Raw genomic sequence first — 18,215 nt, 5'->3', positions numbered from 1 at the left:
CATTACGTAGAATGAAAGGGGGTAAAGCAGCTGGAACTGATGGGATCATGACAGAAATGTTAAGAGCAGGGGGGGATATAGTGTTAGAGTGGTTGGTATTTTTGTTTAATAAATGTATGAAAGAGGGAAAGGTACCTAAGGATTGGCAGAACGAATGTATAGTCTCTTTATATAAAGGCAAGGCGGACAAAAGAGATTTTAAAAATTATAGAGGAATAAGTTTACTGAGTATGCCAGGAAAAGTGTACAGTAGGGTTAAAATTGAAAGAATTAGAGGTAAGATGAGCAAGGAGGTTTTAGAGTAGGTAGGGGATGTGTAGATCAAGTGTTTACATTGAAGCATATATGTGAACAGTATTTAGATAAAGACAGGGAAGTTTTTATTGCATTTATGGATTTAGAAAAGGCATATGATAGAGTAGATAGGGGAGTAATGTGGCAGATGTTGCAAGTATATGGAATAGGTAGTAAGTTACTAAATGCTTTAAAGAGTTTTTATGAGGATAGTGAGGCTGAGGTTAGGGTGTGTAGAAGAGTGGGAGACTACTTCCCAGTAAAAGTAAGTCTTAGACAGGGATGTGTAATGTCACCATGGTTGTTCAATATATTTATAGATGGGGTTGTAAAAGAAGTAAATGCTAGGGTGTTCGGGAGAGGGGTGGGATTAAATTATGGGGAATCGAATACAAAATGGGAATTGACACAGTTGCTTTTTGCTGATGATACTGTGCTTATGGGAGATTCTAAAGAAAAATTGCAAAGGTTAGTGGATGAGTTTGGGTGTGTGTGTAAAGGTAGAAAGTTGAAAGTGAACATAGAAAAGAGTAAGGTGATGAGGGTATCAAATGATTTAGATAAAGAGAAATTGGGTATCAAATTGGGGAGGAGGAGTATGGAAGAAGTGAATGTTTTCAGATACTTGGGAGTTGACGTGTCGGCGGATGGATTTATGTAGGATGAGGTTAATCATAGAATTGATGAGGGGAAAAAGGTGAGTGGTGCACTAAGGTATATGTGGAGACAAAAAACGTTATCTATGGAGGCAAAGAAGGGAATGTATGAAAGTATAGTAGTACCAACACTCTTATATGGGTGTGAAGCTTGGGTTGTGAATGCAGCAGCGAGGAGGCGGTTGGAGGCAGTGGAGATGTCCTGTCTAAGGGCAATGTGTGGTGTAAATATTATGCAGAAAATTCGGAGTGTGGAAATTAGGAGAATGTGTGGAGTTAATAAAAGTATTAGTCAGAGGGCTGAAGAGGGGTTGTTGAGGTGGTTTGGTCATTTAGAGAGAATGGATCAAAGTAGAATGACATGGAGAGCATATAAATCTGTAGGGGAAGAAAGGCGGGGTAGGGTTCGTCCTCGAAAAGGTTGGAGGGAGGGGGTAAAGGAGGTTTTGTGGGCGAGGGGCTTGGACTTCCAGCAAGCGTGCGTGAGCGTGTTAGGAGTGAATGGTATTTGGACATGACGATCTGTTGGAGTGTGAGCAGGGTAATATTTAGTGAAGGGATTCAGGGAAACCGGTTATTTTTATATAGCCGGACTTGAGTCCTGGAAATGGGGAGTACAATGCCTGCACTCTAAAGGAGGGGTTCGGGATATTGGCAGTTTGGAGGGATATGTTGTGTATCTATATAGGTATATGCTTCTAAACTGTTGTGTTATGAGCACCTCTGTAAAAACAGTGATTATGTGTGAGTGTGGTGAAAGTGTTGAATGATGAAAGTATTTTCTTTTTGGGGATTTTCTTTATTTTTTGGGTCACCCTGCCTCGGTTGGAGACGGCCGACTTGTTAATATTAATATATATATATATATATATATATATATATATATATATATATATATATATATATATATTATATATATATATATATATATATATATATATATATATATATATATATATAATGTATATATAATGTTTGTGTGTGTGTGCAAGACAAGCCACGGTGAGTGGAAATCTTTAGCTCAGGTACTTCCACACTTCTCAGTGCGTTATCAGGAGCTGTGCAACGTTGCAAATTTAGCAACAGTAGAAATAAAGGAAAGTTATCTCAGAAGGTAATATTTATCTGCCTAAGAAATATATACGGGACTTGAACTTCTTTTTATTACATACAGAGGACTGACTGGGGTTATGTAAAACGAGGTTACGTTTCTCCTGCCTCGCAACGACCGAAATATATAGAGACATTTTACAACTTACCACAGTCAAAGATGTGTTGTAAGAAGCGACTTCGTGTCTTTGATCATATCGATAAAGGTCAATCTTCAACACGACGTCCGATACTTCCTCCAGCAGGTCACTTATGACGTACACATTCAACTGAAAAAGACAGGTGAAGATGTAGCAGCAAATATGACACAATACCTCTACTGTTGCTACTACTACTACTACTACTACTACTGCTGCTGCTGCTGCTGCTGCTGCTGCTATTAACTACTACTACTACAACTACTGCTGCTGCTGCTACTGCTGCTGCTGCTACTATTAACACTACTACTACTACTACTGCTGCTGCTGCTAATATTAACACTACTACAACTACTACTACTACTAATACTACTACTACTACTACTGCTGCTACTGCTGCTATTAACACTACTACTACCACTACTACTACTACTACTACTACTACTGCTGCTACTGCTACTGCTGCTACTATTAACACTACTACTACTACTGCTGCTGCTACTGCTGCTGCTACTATTAACACTACTACTACTACTACTGCTACTGCTGCTGCTATTAACACTACTACTACTACTACTAATACTACTACTACTACTACTAGTACTGCTGCTGCTACTATTAACACTACTACTACTAATACTACTACTACTGCTGCTGCTGCTACTATTAACACTACTACTACTGCTGCTGCTGCTACTGCTGCTGCTACTACTACTACTACTACTGCTACTGCTGCTGCTACTATTAACACTACTACTACTACTACTACTACTACTACTGCTGCTGCTGCTGCTGCTGCTACTATTAACACTACTACTACTACTACTATACTACTGCTGCTGCTACTATTAACACTACTACTACTACTACTACTGCTACTGCTGCTGCTGCTACTATTAACACTACTACTACTGCTACTGCTGCTGCTGCTACTGCTGCTGCTGCTACTCTTAACACTACTACTACTACTACTACTACTACTGCTACTGCTGCTATTAACACTACTACTACTACTACTACTACTGCTGCTGCTGCTGCTGCTACTGCTGCTGCTGCTGCTGCTGCTGCTGCTGCTACTACTACTACTACTACTACTACTGCTGCTGCTGCTGCTACTGCTGCTGCTGCTACTATTAACACTACTACTACTACTACTGCTGCTGCTGCTGCTACTGCTGCTGCTGCTGCTACTGCTGCTGCTACTATTAACACTACTACTACTACTACTACTACTACTGCTGCTGCTGCTGCTACTGCTGCTGCTGCTACTATTAACACTACTACTACTACTACTACTACTACTACTGCTGCTGCTGCTGCTGCTACTGCTGCTGCTGCTACTATTAACACTACTACTACTACTACTACTAATAATAAATTTCAGTAGATTATTATTATAATCAAAAAGAAGCGCTAAGCCACAAGGACTATACAGCGCTGCGTAAAAATTTCAGTAGAGTAAAATTTTCATAAATTTTCTTCTATAAATAATATTCCAGGAAGTTCTTACATATTATAACAGAAATTACCAGTGAACAATGTTCCAGTTATGAGTGTTGAGCGAAACTCAGTGCTGTAGGTAGTATTGAGCGAAACTGTGTTGTAGGCAGTGTTGAGCGAAACTCAGTGTTGAGTGAAACTCAGTGCTGTAGGTAGTGTTGAGCGAAACTGTGTTGTAGGCAGTGTTGAGCGAAACTCAGTGTTGAGTGAAACTCAGTGCTGTAGGTAGTGTTGAGCGAAACTGTGTTGTAGGCAGTGTTGAGCGAAACTCAGTGTTGAGTGAAACTCAGTGCTGTAGGTAGTGTTGAGCGAAACTGTGTTGTAGGCAGTGTTGAGCGAAACTCAGTGTTGAGTGAAACTCAGTGCTGTAGGTAGTGTTGAGTGAAACTCAGTGCTGTAGGTAGTGTTGAGCGAAACTCAGTGCTGTAGGCAGTGTTGAGCGAAACTCAGTGCTGTAGGCAGTGTTGAGCGAAACTCAGTGCTGTAGGTAGTATTGAGTGAAACTCAATGCTGTAGGCAGTGTTGAGCGAAACTCAGTGCTGTAGGCAGTGTTGAGCGAAACTCAGTGCTGTAGGCAGTGTTGAGCGAAACTCAGTGCTGTAGGCAGTGTTGAGCGAAACTCAGTGCTGTAGGCAGTGTTGAGCGAAACTCAGTGCTGTAGGCAGTGTTGAGCGAAACTCAGTGCTGTAGGCAGTGTTGAGCGAAACTCAGTGCTGTAGGCAGTGTTGAGCGAAACTCAGTGCTGTAGGCAGTGTTGAGCGAAACTCAGTGCTGTAGGCAGTGTTGAGCGAAACTCAGTGCTGTAGGCAGTGTTGAGCGAAACTCAGTGCTGTAGGCAGTGTTGAGCGAAACTCAGTGCTGTAGGCAGTGTTGAGCGAAACTCAGTGCTGTAGGCAGTGTTGAGCGAAACTCAGTGCTGTAGGCAGTGTTGGCAACACTGTATTGGAGGCAGTGTTGGCAACACTGTAGTGTAGTAGTGTAGGCAGTGTTGGCAACACTGTAGTGTAGTAGTGTAGGCAGTGTTGGCAACACTGTAGTGTAGTAGTGTAGGCAGTGTTGGCAACACTGTAGTGTAGTAGAGTAGGCAGTGTTGGGAAAACTGTAGTGTAGTAGTGTAGGCAGTGTTGGCAACACTGTAGTGTAGTAGTGTAGGCAGTGTTGGCAACACTGTAGTGTAGTAGTGTAGGCAGTGTTGGGAACACTGTAGTGTAGTAGTGTAGGCAGTGTTGGCAACACTGTAGTGTAGTAGTGTAGGCAGTGTTGGGAACACTGTAGTGTAGTAGTGCAGGCAGTGTTGGCAACACGGTCGTGTAGTAGTGTCGGCAGTGTTCGGAACACTGTAGTGTAATAGTACAGGCAGTGTTGGCAACACTGTAGTGTAGTAGTGCAGGCAGTGTTGGGAACACTGTAGTGTAGTAGTGTAGGCAGTGTTGGGAACACTGTAGTGTAGTAGTGTAGGCAGTGTTGGCAACACTGTAGTGTAGTAGTGTAGGCAGTGTTGGCAACACTGTAGTGTAGTAGTGCAGGCAGTGTTGGGAACACTGTAGTGTAGTAGTGTAGGCAGTGTTGGGAACACTGTAGTGTAGTAGTGTAGGCAGTGTTGGGAACACTGTAGTGTAGGCAGTGTTGGGAACACTGTAGTGTAGTAGTGCAGGCAGTGTTGGGAACACTGTAGTGTAGTAGTGTAGGCAGTGTTGGGAACACTGTAGTGTAGTAGTGCAGGCAGTGTTGGGAACACTGTAGTGTAGTAGTGTAGGCAGTGTTGGGAACACTGTAGTGTAGTAGTGCAGGCAGTGTTGGGAACACTGTAGTGTAGGCAGTGTTGGGAACACTGTAGTAGTGTAGGCAGTGTTGGGAACACTGTAGTGTAGGCAGTGTTGGGAACACTGTAATGTAGTAGTGTAGGCAGTGTTGGGAACACTGTAGTGTAGTAGTGTAGGCAGTGTTGGGAACACTGTAGTGTAGGCAGTGTTGGGAACACTGTAGTGTAGTAGTGTAGGCAGTGTTGGGAACACTGTAGTGTAGTAGTGTAGGCAGTGTTGGGAACACTGTAGTGTAGTAGTGTAGGCAGTGTTGGGAACACTGTAGTGTAGTAGTGTAGGCAGTGTTGGGAACACTGTAGTGTAGTAGTGTAGGCAGTGTTGGGAACACTGTAGTGTAGTAGTACAGGCAGTGTTGGGAACACTGTAGTGTAGTAGTGTAGGCAGTGTTGGGAACACTGTAGTGTAGTAGTGTAGGCAGTGTTGGGAACACTGTAGTGTAGTAGTGTAGGCAGTGTTGGGAACACTGTAGTGTAGTAGTGTAGGCAGTGTTGGGAACACTGTAGTGTAGTAGTGTAGGCAGTGTTGGGAACACTGTAGTGTAGTAGTGTAGGCAGTGTTGGGAACACTGTAGTGTAGTAGTGTAGGCAGTGTTGGGAACACTGTAGTGTAGTAGTGCAGGCAGTGTTGGGAACACTGTAGTGTAGTAGTGTAGGCAGTGTTGGGAACACTGTAGTGTAGTAGTGTAGGCAGTGTTGGGAACACTGTAGTGTAGTAGTGTAGGCAGTGTTGGGAACACTGTAGTGTAGTAGTGTAGGCAGTGTTGGGAACACTGTAGTGTAGGCAGTGTTGGGAACACTGTAGTGTAGTAGTGTAGGCAGTGTTGGGAACACTGTAGTGTAGTAGTGTAGGCAGTGTTGGGAACACTGTAGTGTAGTAGTGTAGGCAGTGTTGGGAACACTGTAGTGTAGTAGTGTAGGCAGTGTTGGGAACACTGTAGTGTAGTAGTGTAGGCAGTGTTGGGAACACTGTAGTGTAGTAGTGCAGGCAGTGTTGGGAACACTGTAGTGTAGTAGTGTAGGCAGTGTTGGGAACACTGTAGTGTAGGCAGTGTTGGGAACACTGTAGTGTAGTAGTGCAGGCAGTGTTGGGAACACTGTAGTGTAGTAGTGTAGGCAGTGTTGGGAACACTGTAGTGTAGTAGTGTAGGCAGTGTTGGGAACACTGTAGTGTAGTAGTGTAGGCAGTGTTGGGAACACTGTAGTGTAGTAGTGTAGGCAGTGTTGGGAACACTGTAGTGTAGTAGTGTAGGCAGTGTTGGGAACACTGTAGTGTAGTAGTGTAGGCAGTGTTGGGAACACTGTAGTGTAGTAGTGTAGGCAGTGTTGGGAACACTGTAGTGTAGTAGTGCAGGCAGTGTTGGGAACACTGTAGTGTAGTAGTGTAGGCAGTGTTGGGAACACTGTAGTGTAGTAGTGTAGGCAGTGTTGGGAACACTGTAGTGTAGTAGTGTAGGCAGTGTTGGGAACACTGTAGTGTAGTAGTGTAGGCAGTGTTGGGAACACTGTAGTGTAGGCAGTGTTGGGAACACTGTAGTGTAGTAGTGTAGGCAGTGTTGGGAACACTGTAGTGTAGTAGTGTAGGCAGTGTTGGGAACACTGTAGTGTAGTAGTGTAGGCAGTGTTGGGAACACTGTAGTGTAGTAGTGTAGGCAGTGTTGGGAACACTGTAGTGTAGTAGTGTAGGCAGTGTTGGGAACACTGTAGTGTAGTAGTGCAGGCAGTGTTGGGAACACTGTAGTGTAGTAGTGTAGGCAGTGTTGGGAACACTGTAGTGTAGGCAGTGTTGGGAACACTGTAGTGTAGTAGTGCAGGCAGTGTTGGGAACACTGTAGTGTAGTAGTGTAGGCAGTGTTGGGAACACTGTAGTGTAGGCAGTGTTGGGAACACTGTAGTGTAGTAGTGTAGGCAGTGTTGGGAACACTGTAGTGTAGTAGTGCAGGCAGTGTTGGGAACACTGTAGTGTAGTAGTGTAGGCAGTGTTGGGAACACTGTAGTGTAGTAGTGTAGGCAGTGTTGGGAACACTGTAGTGTAGTAGTGTAGGCAGTGTTGGGAACACTGTAGTGTAGTAGTGTAGGCAGTGTTGGGAACACTGTAGTGTAGTAGTGTAGGCAGTGTTGGGAACACTGTACTGTAGTAGTGTAGGCAGTGTTAGGAACACTGTAGTGTAGTAGTGTAGGCAGTGTTGGGAACACTGTAGTGTAGTAGTGTAGGCAGTGTTGGCAACACTCTAGTGTAGTAGTGTAGGCAGTGTTGGGAACACTGTAGTGTAGTAGTGTAGGCAGTGTTGGCAACACTGTAGTGTAGTAGTGTAGGCAGTGTTAGGAACACTGTAGTGTAGTAGTGTAGGCGGTGTTGGGAACACTGTAGTGTAGTAGTGTAGGCAGTGTTGGGAACACTGTAGTGTAGTAGTGTAGGCAGTGTTGGGAACACTGTAGTGTAGTAGTGTAGGCAGTGTTGGCAACACTGTAGTGTAGTAGTGTAGGCAGTGTTGGCAACACTGTAGTGTAGTAGTGTAGGCAGTGTTAGGAACACTGTAGTGTAGTAGTGTAGGCAGTGTTGGGAACACTGTAGTGTAGTAGTGTAGGCAGTGTTGGCAACACTGTAGTGTAGTAGTGTAGGCAGTGTTGGCAACACTGTAGTGTAGTAGTGTAGGCAGTGTTAGGAACACTGTAGTGTAGTAGTGTAGGCGGTGTTGGGAACACTGTAGTGTAGTAGTGTAGGCAGTGTTAGGAACACTGTAGTGTAGTAGTGTAGGCGGTGTTGGGAACACTGTAGTGTAGTAGTGTAGGCAGTGTTGGCAACACTGTAGTGTAGTAGTGTAGGCAGTGTTAGGAACACTGTAGTGTAGTAGTGTAGGCGGTGTTGGGAACACTGTAGTGTAGTAGTGTAGGCAGTGTTAGGAACACTGTAGTGTAGTAGTGTAGGCAGTGTTGGGAACACTGTAGTGTAGTAGTACAGGCAGTGTTAGGAACACTGTAGTGTAGTAGTGTAGGCAGTGTTGGGAACACTGTAGTGTAGGCAGTGTTGGGAACACTGTAGTGTAGGCAGTGTTGGGAACACTGTAGTGTAGGCAGTGTTGGGAACACTGTAGTGTAGTAGTGCAGGCAGTGTTGGGAACACGGTAGTGTAGGCAGTGTTGGGAACACTGTAGCGTAGGGAGGGAGGGGAACACTGTTGTGTTGTAGTGTAGGCAGTGTTAGGAACACTGTAGTGTAGTAGTGTAGGCAGTGTTGGGAACACTGTAGTGTTGTAGTGTAGGCAGTGTTGGGAACACTGTAGTGTAGTAGTGTAGGCAGTGTTGGGAACACTGTAGTGTAGTAGTGCAGGCAGTGTTGGGAACACTGTAGTGTAGTAGTGTAGGCAGTGTTGGGAACACTGTAGTGTAGGCAGTGTTGGGAACACTGTAGTGTAGTAGTGTAGGCAGTGTTGAGAACACTGTAGTGTAGTAGTGTAGGCAGTGTTGGGAACACTGTAGTGTAGTAGTGTAGGCAGTGTTGGGAACACTGTAGTGTAGTAGTGTAGGCAGTGTTGGGAACACTGTAGTGTAGTAGTGTAGGCAGTGTTGGGAACACTGTAGTGTAGTAGTGTAGGCAGTGTTGGGAACACTGTAGTGTAGTAGTGTAGGCAGTGTTGGCAACACTGTAGTGTAGTAGTGTAGGCAGTGTTGGGAACACTGTAGTGTAGTAGTGTAGGCAGTGTTGAGAACACTGTAGTGTAGTAGTGTAGGCAGTGTTGGGAACACTGTAGTGTAGTAGTGTAGGCAGTGTTGGGAACACTGTAGGGTAGTAGTGTAGGCAGTGTTGGGAACACTGTAGGGTAGTAGTGTAGGCAGTGTTGGGAACACTGTAGTGTAGTAGTGTAGGCAGTGTTGGGAACACTGTAGTGTAGTAGTGTAGGCAGTGTTGGCAACACTCTAGTGTAGTAGTGTAGGCAGTGTTGGGAACACTGTAGTGTAGTAGTGTAGGCAGTGTTGGGAACACTGTAGTGTAGTAGTGTAGGCAGTGTTGGGAACACTGTAGTGTAGTAGTACAGGCAGTGTTGGGAACACTGTAGTGTAGTAGTGTAGGCAGTGTTGGGAACACTGTAGTGTAGTAGTGTAGGCAGTGTTAGGAACACTGTAGTGTAGTAGTGTAGGCAGTGTTGGGAACACTGTAGTGTAGTAGTGTAGGCAGTGTTGGGAACACTGTAGTGTAGTAGTGTAGGCAGTGTTAGGAACACTGTAGTGTAGTAGTGTAGGCGGTGTTGGGAACACTGTAGTGTAGTAGTGTAGGCAGTGTTAGGAACACTGTAGTGTAGTAGTGTAGGCAGTGTTGGGAACACTGTAGTGTAGTAGTACAGGCAGTGTTAGGAACACTGTAGTGTAGTAGTGTAGGCAGTGTTGGGAACACTGTAGTGTAGGCAGTGTTGGGAACACTGTAGTGTAGTAGTGCAGGCAGTGTAGGGGAACACTGTAGTGTAGTAGTGTAGGCAGTGTTGGGAACACTGTAGCGTAGGCAGTGTTGGGAACACTGTAGTGTTTGTAGTGTAGGCAGTGTTAGGAACACTGTAGTGTAGTAGTGTAGGCAGTGTTGGGAACACTGTAGTGTTGTAGTGTAGGCAGTGTTGGGAACACTGTAGTGTAGTAGTGTAGGCAGTGTTGTGAACACTGTAGTGTAGTAGTGCAGGCAGTGTTGGGAACACTGTAGTGTAGTAGTGTAGGCAGTGTTGGGAACACTGTAGTGTAGTAGTGCAGGCAGTGTTGGGAACACTGTAGTGTAGGCAGTGTTGGGAACACTGTAGTGTAGTAGTGTAGGCAGTGTTGAGAACACTGTAGTGTAGTAGTGTAGGCAGTGTTGGGAACACTGTAGTGTAGTAGTGTAGGCAGTGTTGGGAACACTGTAGTGTAGGCAGTGTTGGGAACACTGTAGTGTAGTAGTGTAGGCAGTGTTGGGAACACTGTAGGGTAGTAGTGTAGGCAGTGTTGGGAACACTGTAGTGTAGTAGTGTAGGCAGTGTTGGTAACACTGTAGTGTAGTAGTGTAGGCAGTGTTGGGAACACTGTAGTGTAGTAGTGCAGGCAGTGTTGGGAACACTGTAGTGTAGTAGTGTAGGCAGTGTTGGGAACACTGTAGTGTAGTAGTGTAGGCAGTGTTGAGAACACTGTAGTGTAGTAGTGTAGGCAGTGTTGGGAACACTGTAGTGTAGTAGTGCAGGCAGTGTTGGGAACACTGTAGTGTAGTAGTGTAGGCAGTGTTGGGAACACTGTAGTGTAGTAGTGTAGGCAGTGTTGGGAACACTGTAGTGTAGTAGTGTAGGCAGTGTTGGGAACACTGTAGTGGCCAGATTTGTCTTATGTTTGCTTGATCAACCAGGATGTTGTTGCAGGCAGCCCGCTGGCCCACATATATGTCACAATTCTGACTGGTCTGCTACTTGGCAGAAGAATTTGTCGTCAAGCTTCCTAACCTAACCTAACCTTACCAAACCTAACCTAACCTAACCTAACCCAGAACAAAAAATATATGAAGTTTGTGGCATGCAAAGAGTACGTAACCTTTATTCGGCGCACGTACACACCCTCATTTACAGGCTATCTCCCCCAACCAGCGAACCAGGTTGCTAAGAGTTGATGATCGGGCCCCGTCGTTCAACTAGTGACCAGGTTCTAGCCAATAAGAAGATGGTTTTGGCAATCGCAGAGGTTATGTGGGTACCGCTCTCCTGTCTGCCCTGGTCATTCCCATTCTAGAGCTGGTTGAAGCACAGTCTGCTATCTTGTGGCTTCTATTTCTGCTTTGCTTACCGTGGAGTGCACTATACTTATCACTGTACATAGTGTACATATTGCTGTTATAAATTGGTGAAGGATAATATAAGTCTAAACTTTTTCTACTGTGTTTATTTGCTCCCATTACACCCGGGGTAACAGGCCATTTGGAATCCTGGGTTGTAATAAAGTTTAAACAGATATTACCTTTATGCAGAAACGCACACAGCAATTCGTACAAAAGTGGTTGCTGAAATTCAGGTACAGGGTGCACAGTGGGGCCTGATCTGACTTTTTTAAGTGATCTTGTATATAATTATTTTGCTCTGGTTTCATTTGACTTCAAGGTGAACCACTTTCTTAAAATTTAATTATCATTTAGGCAAATTGAAATCTGGAACTTAAATGTGTGAGGTTAGATTGTATGCAAACTTTTATCATATTTTTTTTTGTAAAGTTTGTATGTATTTATTCATTTTAAAAAATATATATATTGTGGTCATATTCTTGCATGAAATATATTTCATGTGACATCCCAGAGAACCTGACGTAAGCATTGCTCATAAGGTTTATACACAAAGAAGTACATGAATTTCATTGGTGAACATGTTAAATACGCCATTTTTGTAATCGATAGGCTATAAATCAGTTAACTAACAACATTATTCTCTAGTATGCTTTTTGAATTCTAATCTAGGAAAAATTAAGAAAATGTTCAAAGAATAATCCGACGGTAAAAATCGTAATCTAACCTAACCTGAACTAAGAGTTTAATTTTTTCTTTGCAGTTTTTCTTTGAGGATTTTTTCCAGTATTCTTTCCGGCTTTTTCCTCTGAATTTTTCGGTTTAACTTCGAGTTCACAAAACTTGCATATCTTTCCCTGCAAATACTTCTCGGACTCTGCTTCCAAGGTGTCTGATTTATCCTTTCTTCAAATTCTATTTTCCCAATCTGGTGTGAATTTTAAGAGATAAATAAATTTCTTTATCAGGTAGGAAAAGTTATGCTTATAACAACGTATATCAGGCCAAGTGATACTGAAAGTTTATATCTTCTCAGGTTGTAAGGTAACACAAGGGTAAATTGCAATTAAGAAGCTCCCTTATTCACGGATTGCATAAAAAAAGTTGCAAAATGACCTTAAGAGACAATATAAAATAAACAAATGAGGAATGCTTGTAAGGTGTTAAAGTATATTTTGAGGCAAGTTGCAGTCTGCTCCTTCCAAGAGTACGTCTCGCTAGACTAGTAACGTAGTCTGCCAACACATCTTCCAAGAGTACGTCTCGCTAGACTAGTAACGTAGTCTGCCAACACATCTTCCAAGAGTACGTCTCGCTAGACTAGTAACGTAGTCTGCCAACACATCTTCCAAGAGTACGTCTCGCTAGACTAGTATCGTAGTCTACCAACACATCTTCCAAGAGTACGTCTCGCTAGACTAGTATCGTAGTCTGAGAACACATCTTCCAAGAGTACGTCTCGCTAGAGTAATAACGTAGTCGGCCAACACATTTTCCAAGAGTACGTCTCGCTAGAGTAGTTATGTAAACTGCCAACACATGAGTATATATTGAAAAAAAAATAAAAAATGCGATCTTGCAGATCTTCGTTTAAAAGAATGGATTATAATGGAGGGATGTGTGTGTACTGCATCACTGGAGCCTCAAGTTTGTTGTAAATCAAGTAATCTCTGTGGAAGGAGATGCACAAACGTTGTGTAACGAGATTCTATATAGACAACGTTTCACAAGTAACCCGCACATAGAAGAGAGGAGCCGACTCGGACCATTTGTGTATCGTTCCAGTCACGGTATTGTGCCCTTTTTTTGTTGTTTATGACAACGTTTCTCCAGTGCAGAAGGATTTTTCTCAAGCTACAAGCAGAGAAACCTTATTAAACATATACAAGGAGCGTAGTGAGGTGCAGAGTCAGATTATGTGAGTAAATTTGAATGGTAAATCACGCTTGGTATTTATCTCACTACGCTTCTTACATATACTCATCAAGGTTTCTCTGTGACATAAAAATAATCACTCCGTTGCAAAGCAAAGTGGTCAATGATGAATCTTATTTCTTATTGCACTGCATTTGTGTATATTTTCATTGTGTATGTATTTTATACCATTTCTCTCCAACCTCTGACTGTGATACACTAGAGTAAAAATTCTTCATTTCTCTAGTTTTGAAAAATGTTTCAGAGTTTGAACTGTATCAGTAAATTAAATATTACAGTACTCTAAATAAAGGTACAAACATAGGGTAGAGAAAATCCCTTTAATATATGTAACGGAAAATAAAGAGAAGGATCAGTAAAATGACTTACGTAAACAAATCATGAAATAAATCTTATTAAACTTTCTTATTTTAACTACTAGAATTTGTACATTTGGATTACCACGAAAAGTATATATGTATATGTGTAACCTAACGAATATATATTAAATATATATATATATATATATATGATATACATTATATATATATATATATATATATATATATATATATATATATATATATATATATATAAATATACATTATATATATATATAATTATATATATATATTATATATATAATTATATATATATATTATATATATATATAATATACATTATATATATATATATATAATATACATATATATATAATATACATTATATATATATATATATAATATACATTATATATATATATATATAAAATATACATATATATATAATATACATTATATATATATATAATATATATATAATAATATACATATATATATAATATACATATATATATAATATATAATATACATTATATATATATATAATATACATTATATATATATATATAATATACATTTATATATATATATATATATATATATATAATGTCGTGCCGAATATGTAAAACTGGTCAATTAGTAAGAACTCATTTAAAATTAAGTCCTTTCTAAAATTTTCTCTTATACGTTTAAAGATATATTTTTTTCATTAATGTTGATGTAACAATTTATAATTTTGCACCAAAAGGAACTTTGAAAACTTACCTAACCTTATTATAACAAGAACAAATTATTTTAGCCTAACCCAACAAAATATATTTTAAATACCTTTACAATAATTTAGTACTAAACAGACATAATCAAATATCTTTTTTTCGTAAGGTTCAGAATGATTTTGGCGAAATTATTGCATACACAAATTTTCACTTGTTCTATATGGCAAGATGAGCGTTGCTATTTAAGCCAAGATCGCAAGTTCTGCCTATTCGGCTCGACATATGTATATATATATATATATATATATATATATATATATATATATATATATATATATATATATATATATATATATATATATATATATATATATATAATTTCATTGTTTTATGATTCCTTATTTAGAAAATATTTGGTGCATTTTTTTTAAATAGAGATATGGCTTATAAGATAACGTATTGATCAACTCACGTCATCATTCACTTGAGAAAGAGATACTATGAGAGGGGAGAAGAATTTTCTGGCGTAGTAATGCAGCATCTTCCAACGACCTCCATATTCTGTAAAAATATTTATATATTAAGGTTGTGCCAAAGTATTTGTATTGACGAATATCGTCCATTTTACGATATCGGCATTAGAGGGAAAAAACTGTCCGTACCAGCCGATACTATTAAAATATCAGCGTTAGCGTTAAACCTGACGATTTTGAGGGTTGCGCGCGCGCACACACACACACACACACACACACACACACACACACACACACACACACACACACACACACACACACACACACACGACATAGCATCGAAAGTCAAATCTGACCCGAAACTGCTGTATAGCCACATTAGGAGGAAGACAACAGTCAAGGACCAGGTGATAAGGCTGAGGAAAGAAGGTGGGGAACTCACAAGAAACGATCAAGAGGTATGTGAGGAGCTCAACACGAGATTTAAGGAAGTATTTACAGTAGAGACAGGAAGGACTCTGGGGGGACAGACCAGATGGGGACACCAGCAAGGAATACACCAATAAGTGTTGGAAGACATACATACAGATGAGGAGGTGAAGAAACTGCTAAGGGACATCGATACCTCAAAGGCAATGGGACCGGACATCTCCCCGTGGGTCCTTAGAGAGGGAGCAGATATGTTGTGCGTGCCACTTACCACAATCTTCAACACGTCCCTGGAAACTGAGCAACTACCTGAGGTATGGAAGACGGCAAATGTAGTTCCCATTTTTAAAAAAGGAGACAGAAAAGAGGCACTAAACTATAGACCTGTGTCATTGACGTGTATAGTATGCAAAATTATGGAGAAGATTATCAGGAGGTGAGTGGTGGAGCACCTGGAATTGAACAAGAGTATAAATGCCAACCAGCACGGATTCACGGAAGACAAATCCTGTGTCACAAACCTTCTGGAGTTTTATGATAAAATAACAGAAGTAAGACACGAGAGAGAGGGGTGGGTTGATTGCATCTTCTTGGACTGCAAGAAGGCCTTTAACACAGTTCCTCACAATAGATTAGTGCAGAAGCTAGAGCATCAGGCGCATATAACAGGAAGGGAACTGCAGTGGATCAGAGAATACCTGACAGGGAGGCAACAACGAGTCATGGTACGTAATGATGTATCACAGTGGGCACCTGTGACGAGCGGGGTCCCACAGGGGTCGGTCCTAGGACCAGTGCTATTTTTGGTATATGTGAACGACATGATGGAAGGGTTAGACTCAGAAGTGTCCCTGTTTGCAGATGATGTGAAGTTAATGAGGAGAATTAAATCTGATGAGGACCAGGCAGGACTTCAAAGAGACCTGGACAGACTGGACACCTGGTCCAGCAAATGGCTTCTCGAATTTAATCCTGCCAAATGCAAAGTCATGAAGATAGGGGAAGGGCACAGAAGACCACAGACAGAGTATAGGCAAGGTGGCCAAAGACTGCAAACCTCACTCAAGGAGAAAGATCTTGGGGTGAGTATAACACCGAGCATGTCTCCGGAAGCACACATCAATCAGATAACTGTTGCAGCATATGGGCGCCTGGCAAACCTGAGAACAGCATTCCGATACCTTAGTAAGGAATCGTTCAAGACACTGTACACCGTGTATGTCAGGCCCATACTGGAGTATGCAGCACCTGTTTGGAACCCGCACTTGATAAAGCACGTCAAGAAACTAGAGAAAGTACAAAGGTTTGCCACAAGGTTAGTTCCAGAGCTAAGGGGAATGTCCTATGAAGAAAGATTAAGGGAAATCGGCCTGACGACACTGGAGGACAGGAGGGTCAGGGGAGACATGATAACGACATATAAAATACTGCGTGGAATAGACAAGGTGGACAAAGACAGGATGTTCCAGGGAGGGGACACAGAAACAAGAGGCCACAATTGGAAGTTGAAGACACAAATGAGTCAGAGAGATATTAGGAAGTATTTCTTCAGTCATAGAGTTGTAAGGCAGTGGAATAGCCTAGAAAATGACGTAGTGGAGGCAGGAACCCTGCACAGTTTTAAGACGAGGTTTGATAAAGCTTATGGAGCGGGGAGAGAGAGGGCCCAGTAGCAACCGGTGAAGAGGCGGGGCCAGGAGCTAAGACTCGACCCCTGCAACCACAAATAGGTGAGTACAAATAGGTGAGTACACACACACAGTAGGGACAGCGAGCGCGCTAGTCACGCCTTCCGTTCTCTGGGAATATAAGTGTTTTTGAGGGCTATGCAAGTGTTCTGCTAGGGTTGCTAAGTGTGTCAGGGTAGTGAACAATCCTAGAAGTGATTTTTAATCTGCCTGAGCCACATAAGTGTGGGGAGAGCCACAATTTTGTAAGTGATCTAGAAAATAAAAACGTTGTGGCGCAGAGTGGGCAGGCTAGTGTGTAAGGCGACGTTGTCAAGTGTCACCCAAGAAAGATAATAAAGTGAAACAATCGTGCGACCAGTGAGAGAAATACAGTGAATAGGGTACATTATTAACGAGAAGAAATTGAGGTGGATCTACGCCAGGACGTACATCGAGCTGGATCTACGCCAGGACGTCACATCGAGCTGGACAATCTACAGTGCTACAGCTGCACTACAAGTACTGTATCACCTATGAGTGGTTGTTTGGGTGTGGGGTTCCAGGTTCCAATTAACCGCCAAGCTGAATGTGAATGGTCTAACTCTCATAGCACGATAAAGAATAGGCACTCAAGTATTCAATAAGGAATAGCAAATGGTAATCCATTGAACAAGGTGATTAACTTACTATAAGCAGGTCGAGCATAAGCAACATTGTAAGTAGGTGAGCGTAAGTCTCAGGAGGGTGGGAGTCAGGTCACAAGAGGTTGTGGACACAAGCGACAACTGAGAATCCACATTACACTCCAAGCACAAGCCACCTACTTTTCAGACACATAATAAACCCACACATAATTCGACACATAATTACACACACACACATATACACACACACACACACACACACACACACACACACACACACACACACACACACACACACACACACACACACACACACACACACACACACACACACACACACAATGCAATGGATAAGGGAATACCTGACAGGGAGGCAGCAACGAGTCATGGTACGTGAAGAGGTATCACAGTGGGCGCCTGTTACGAGCGGGGTCCCACAGGGGTCAGTTCTAGGACCAGTGCTATTTTTGATATATGTGAACGACATGATGGAAGGAATAGACTCTGAAGTGTCCCTGTTCGCAGATGACGTGAAGTTGATGAGAAGAATTAAATCGGACGAGGATGAGGCAGGACTGCAAAGAGACCTGGAGAGGCTGGACATGTGGTCCAGTAACTGGCTTCTCGAATTCAATCCAGCCAAATGCAAAGTCATGAAGATTGGGGAGGGGCAAAGAAGACCGCAGACAGAGTATAGGCTAGGTGGACAAAGACTACAGACCTCACTCAGGGAGAAA

The 18,215-nt window shown here is 42.1% G+C and overlaps 1 protein-coding gene across 2 annotated transcripts in view; it reads right to left on the bottom strand.

Annotated features, from left to right (window-relative positions):
• Window positions 1-18,215, bottom strand: part of LOC128700226 (beta-mannosidase) — a gene marked incomplete at its 3' end in the record, with an annotated part of 173,911 nt that overhangs the window by 17,270 nt on the left and 138,426 nt on the right. For both annotated transcript variants that reach the window (XM_070100816.1, XM_070100817.1), the window contains 2 exon segments: window positions 2,210-2,329; window positions 14,735-14,823. In XM_070100816.1, coding sequence (XP_069956917.1) covers window positions 2,210-2,329; window positions 14,735-14,823 — 209 coding nt within the window.

The sequence above is a fragment of the Cherax quadricarinatus genome, chromosome 74, assembly GCF_038502225.1.
Source record: "Cherax quadricarinatus isolate ZL_2023a chromosome 74, ASM3850222v1, whole genome shotgun sequence".
Taxonomy (NCBI): Eukaryota; Metazoa; Arthropoda; class Malacostraca; order Decapoda; family Parastacidae; genus Cherax; species Cherax quadricarinatus.
This window is presented reverse-complemented; position numbering and strand designations above follow the sequence as displayed.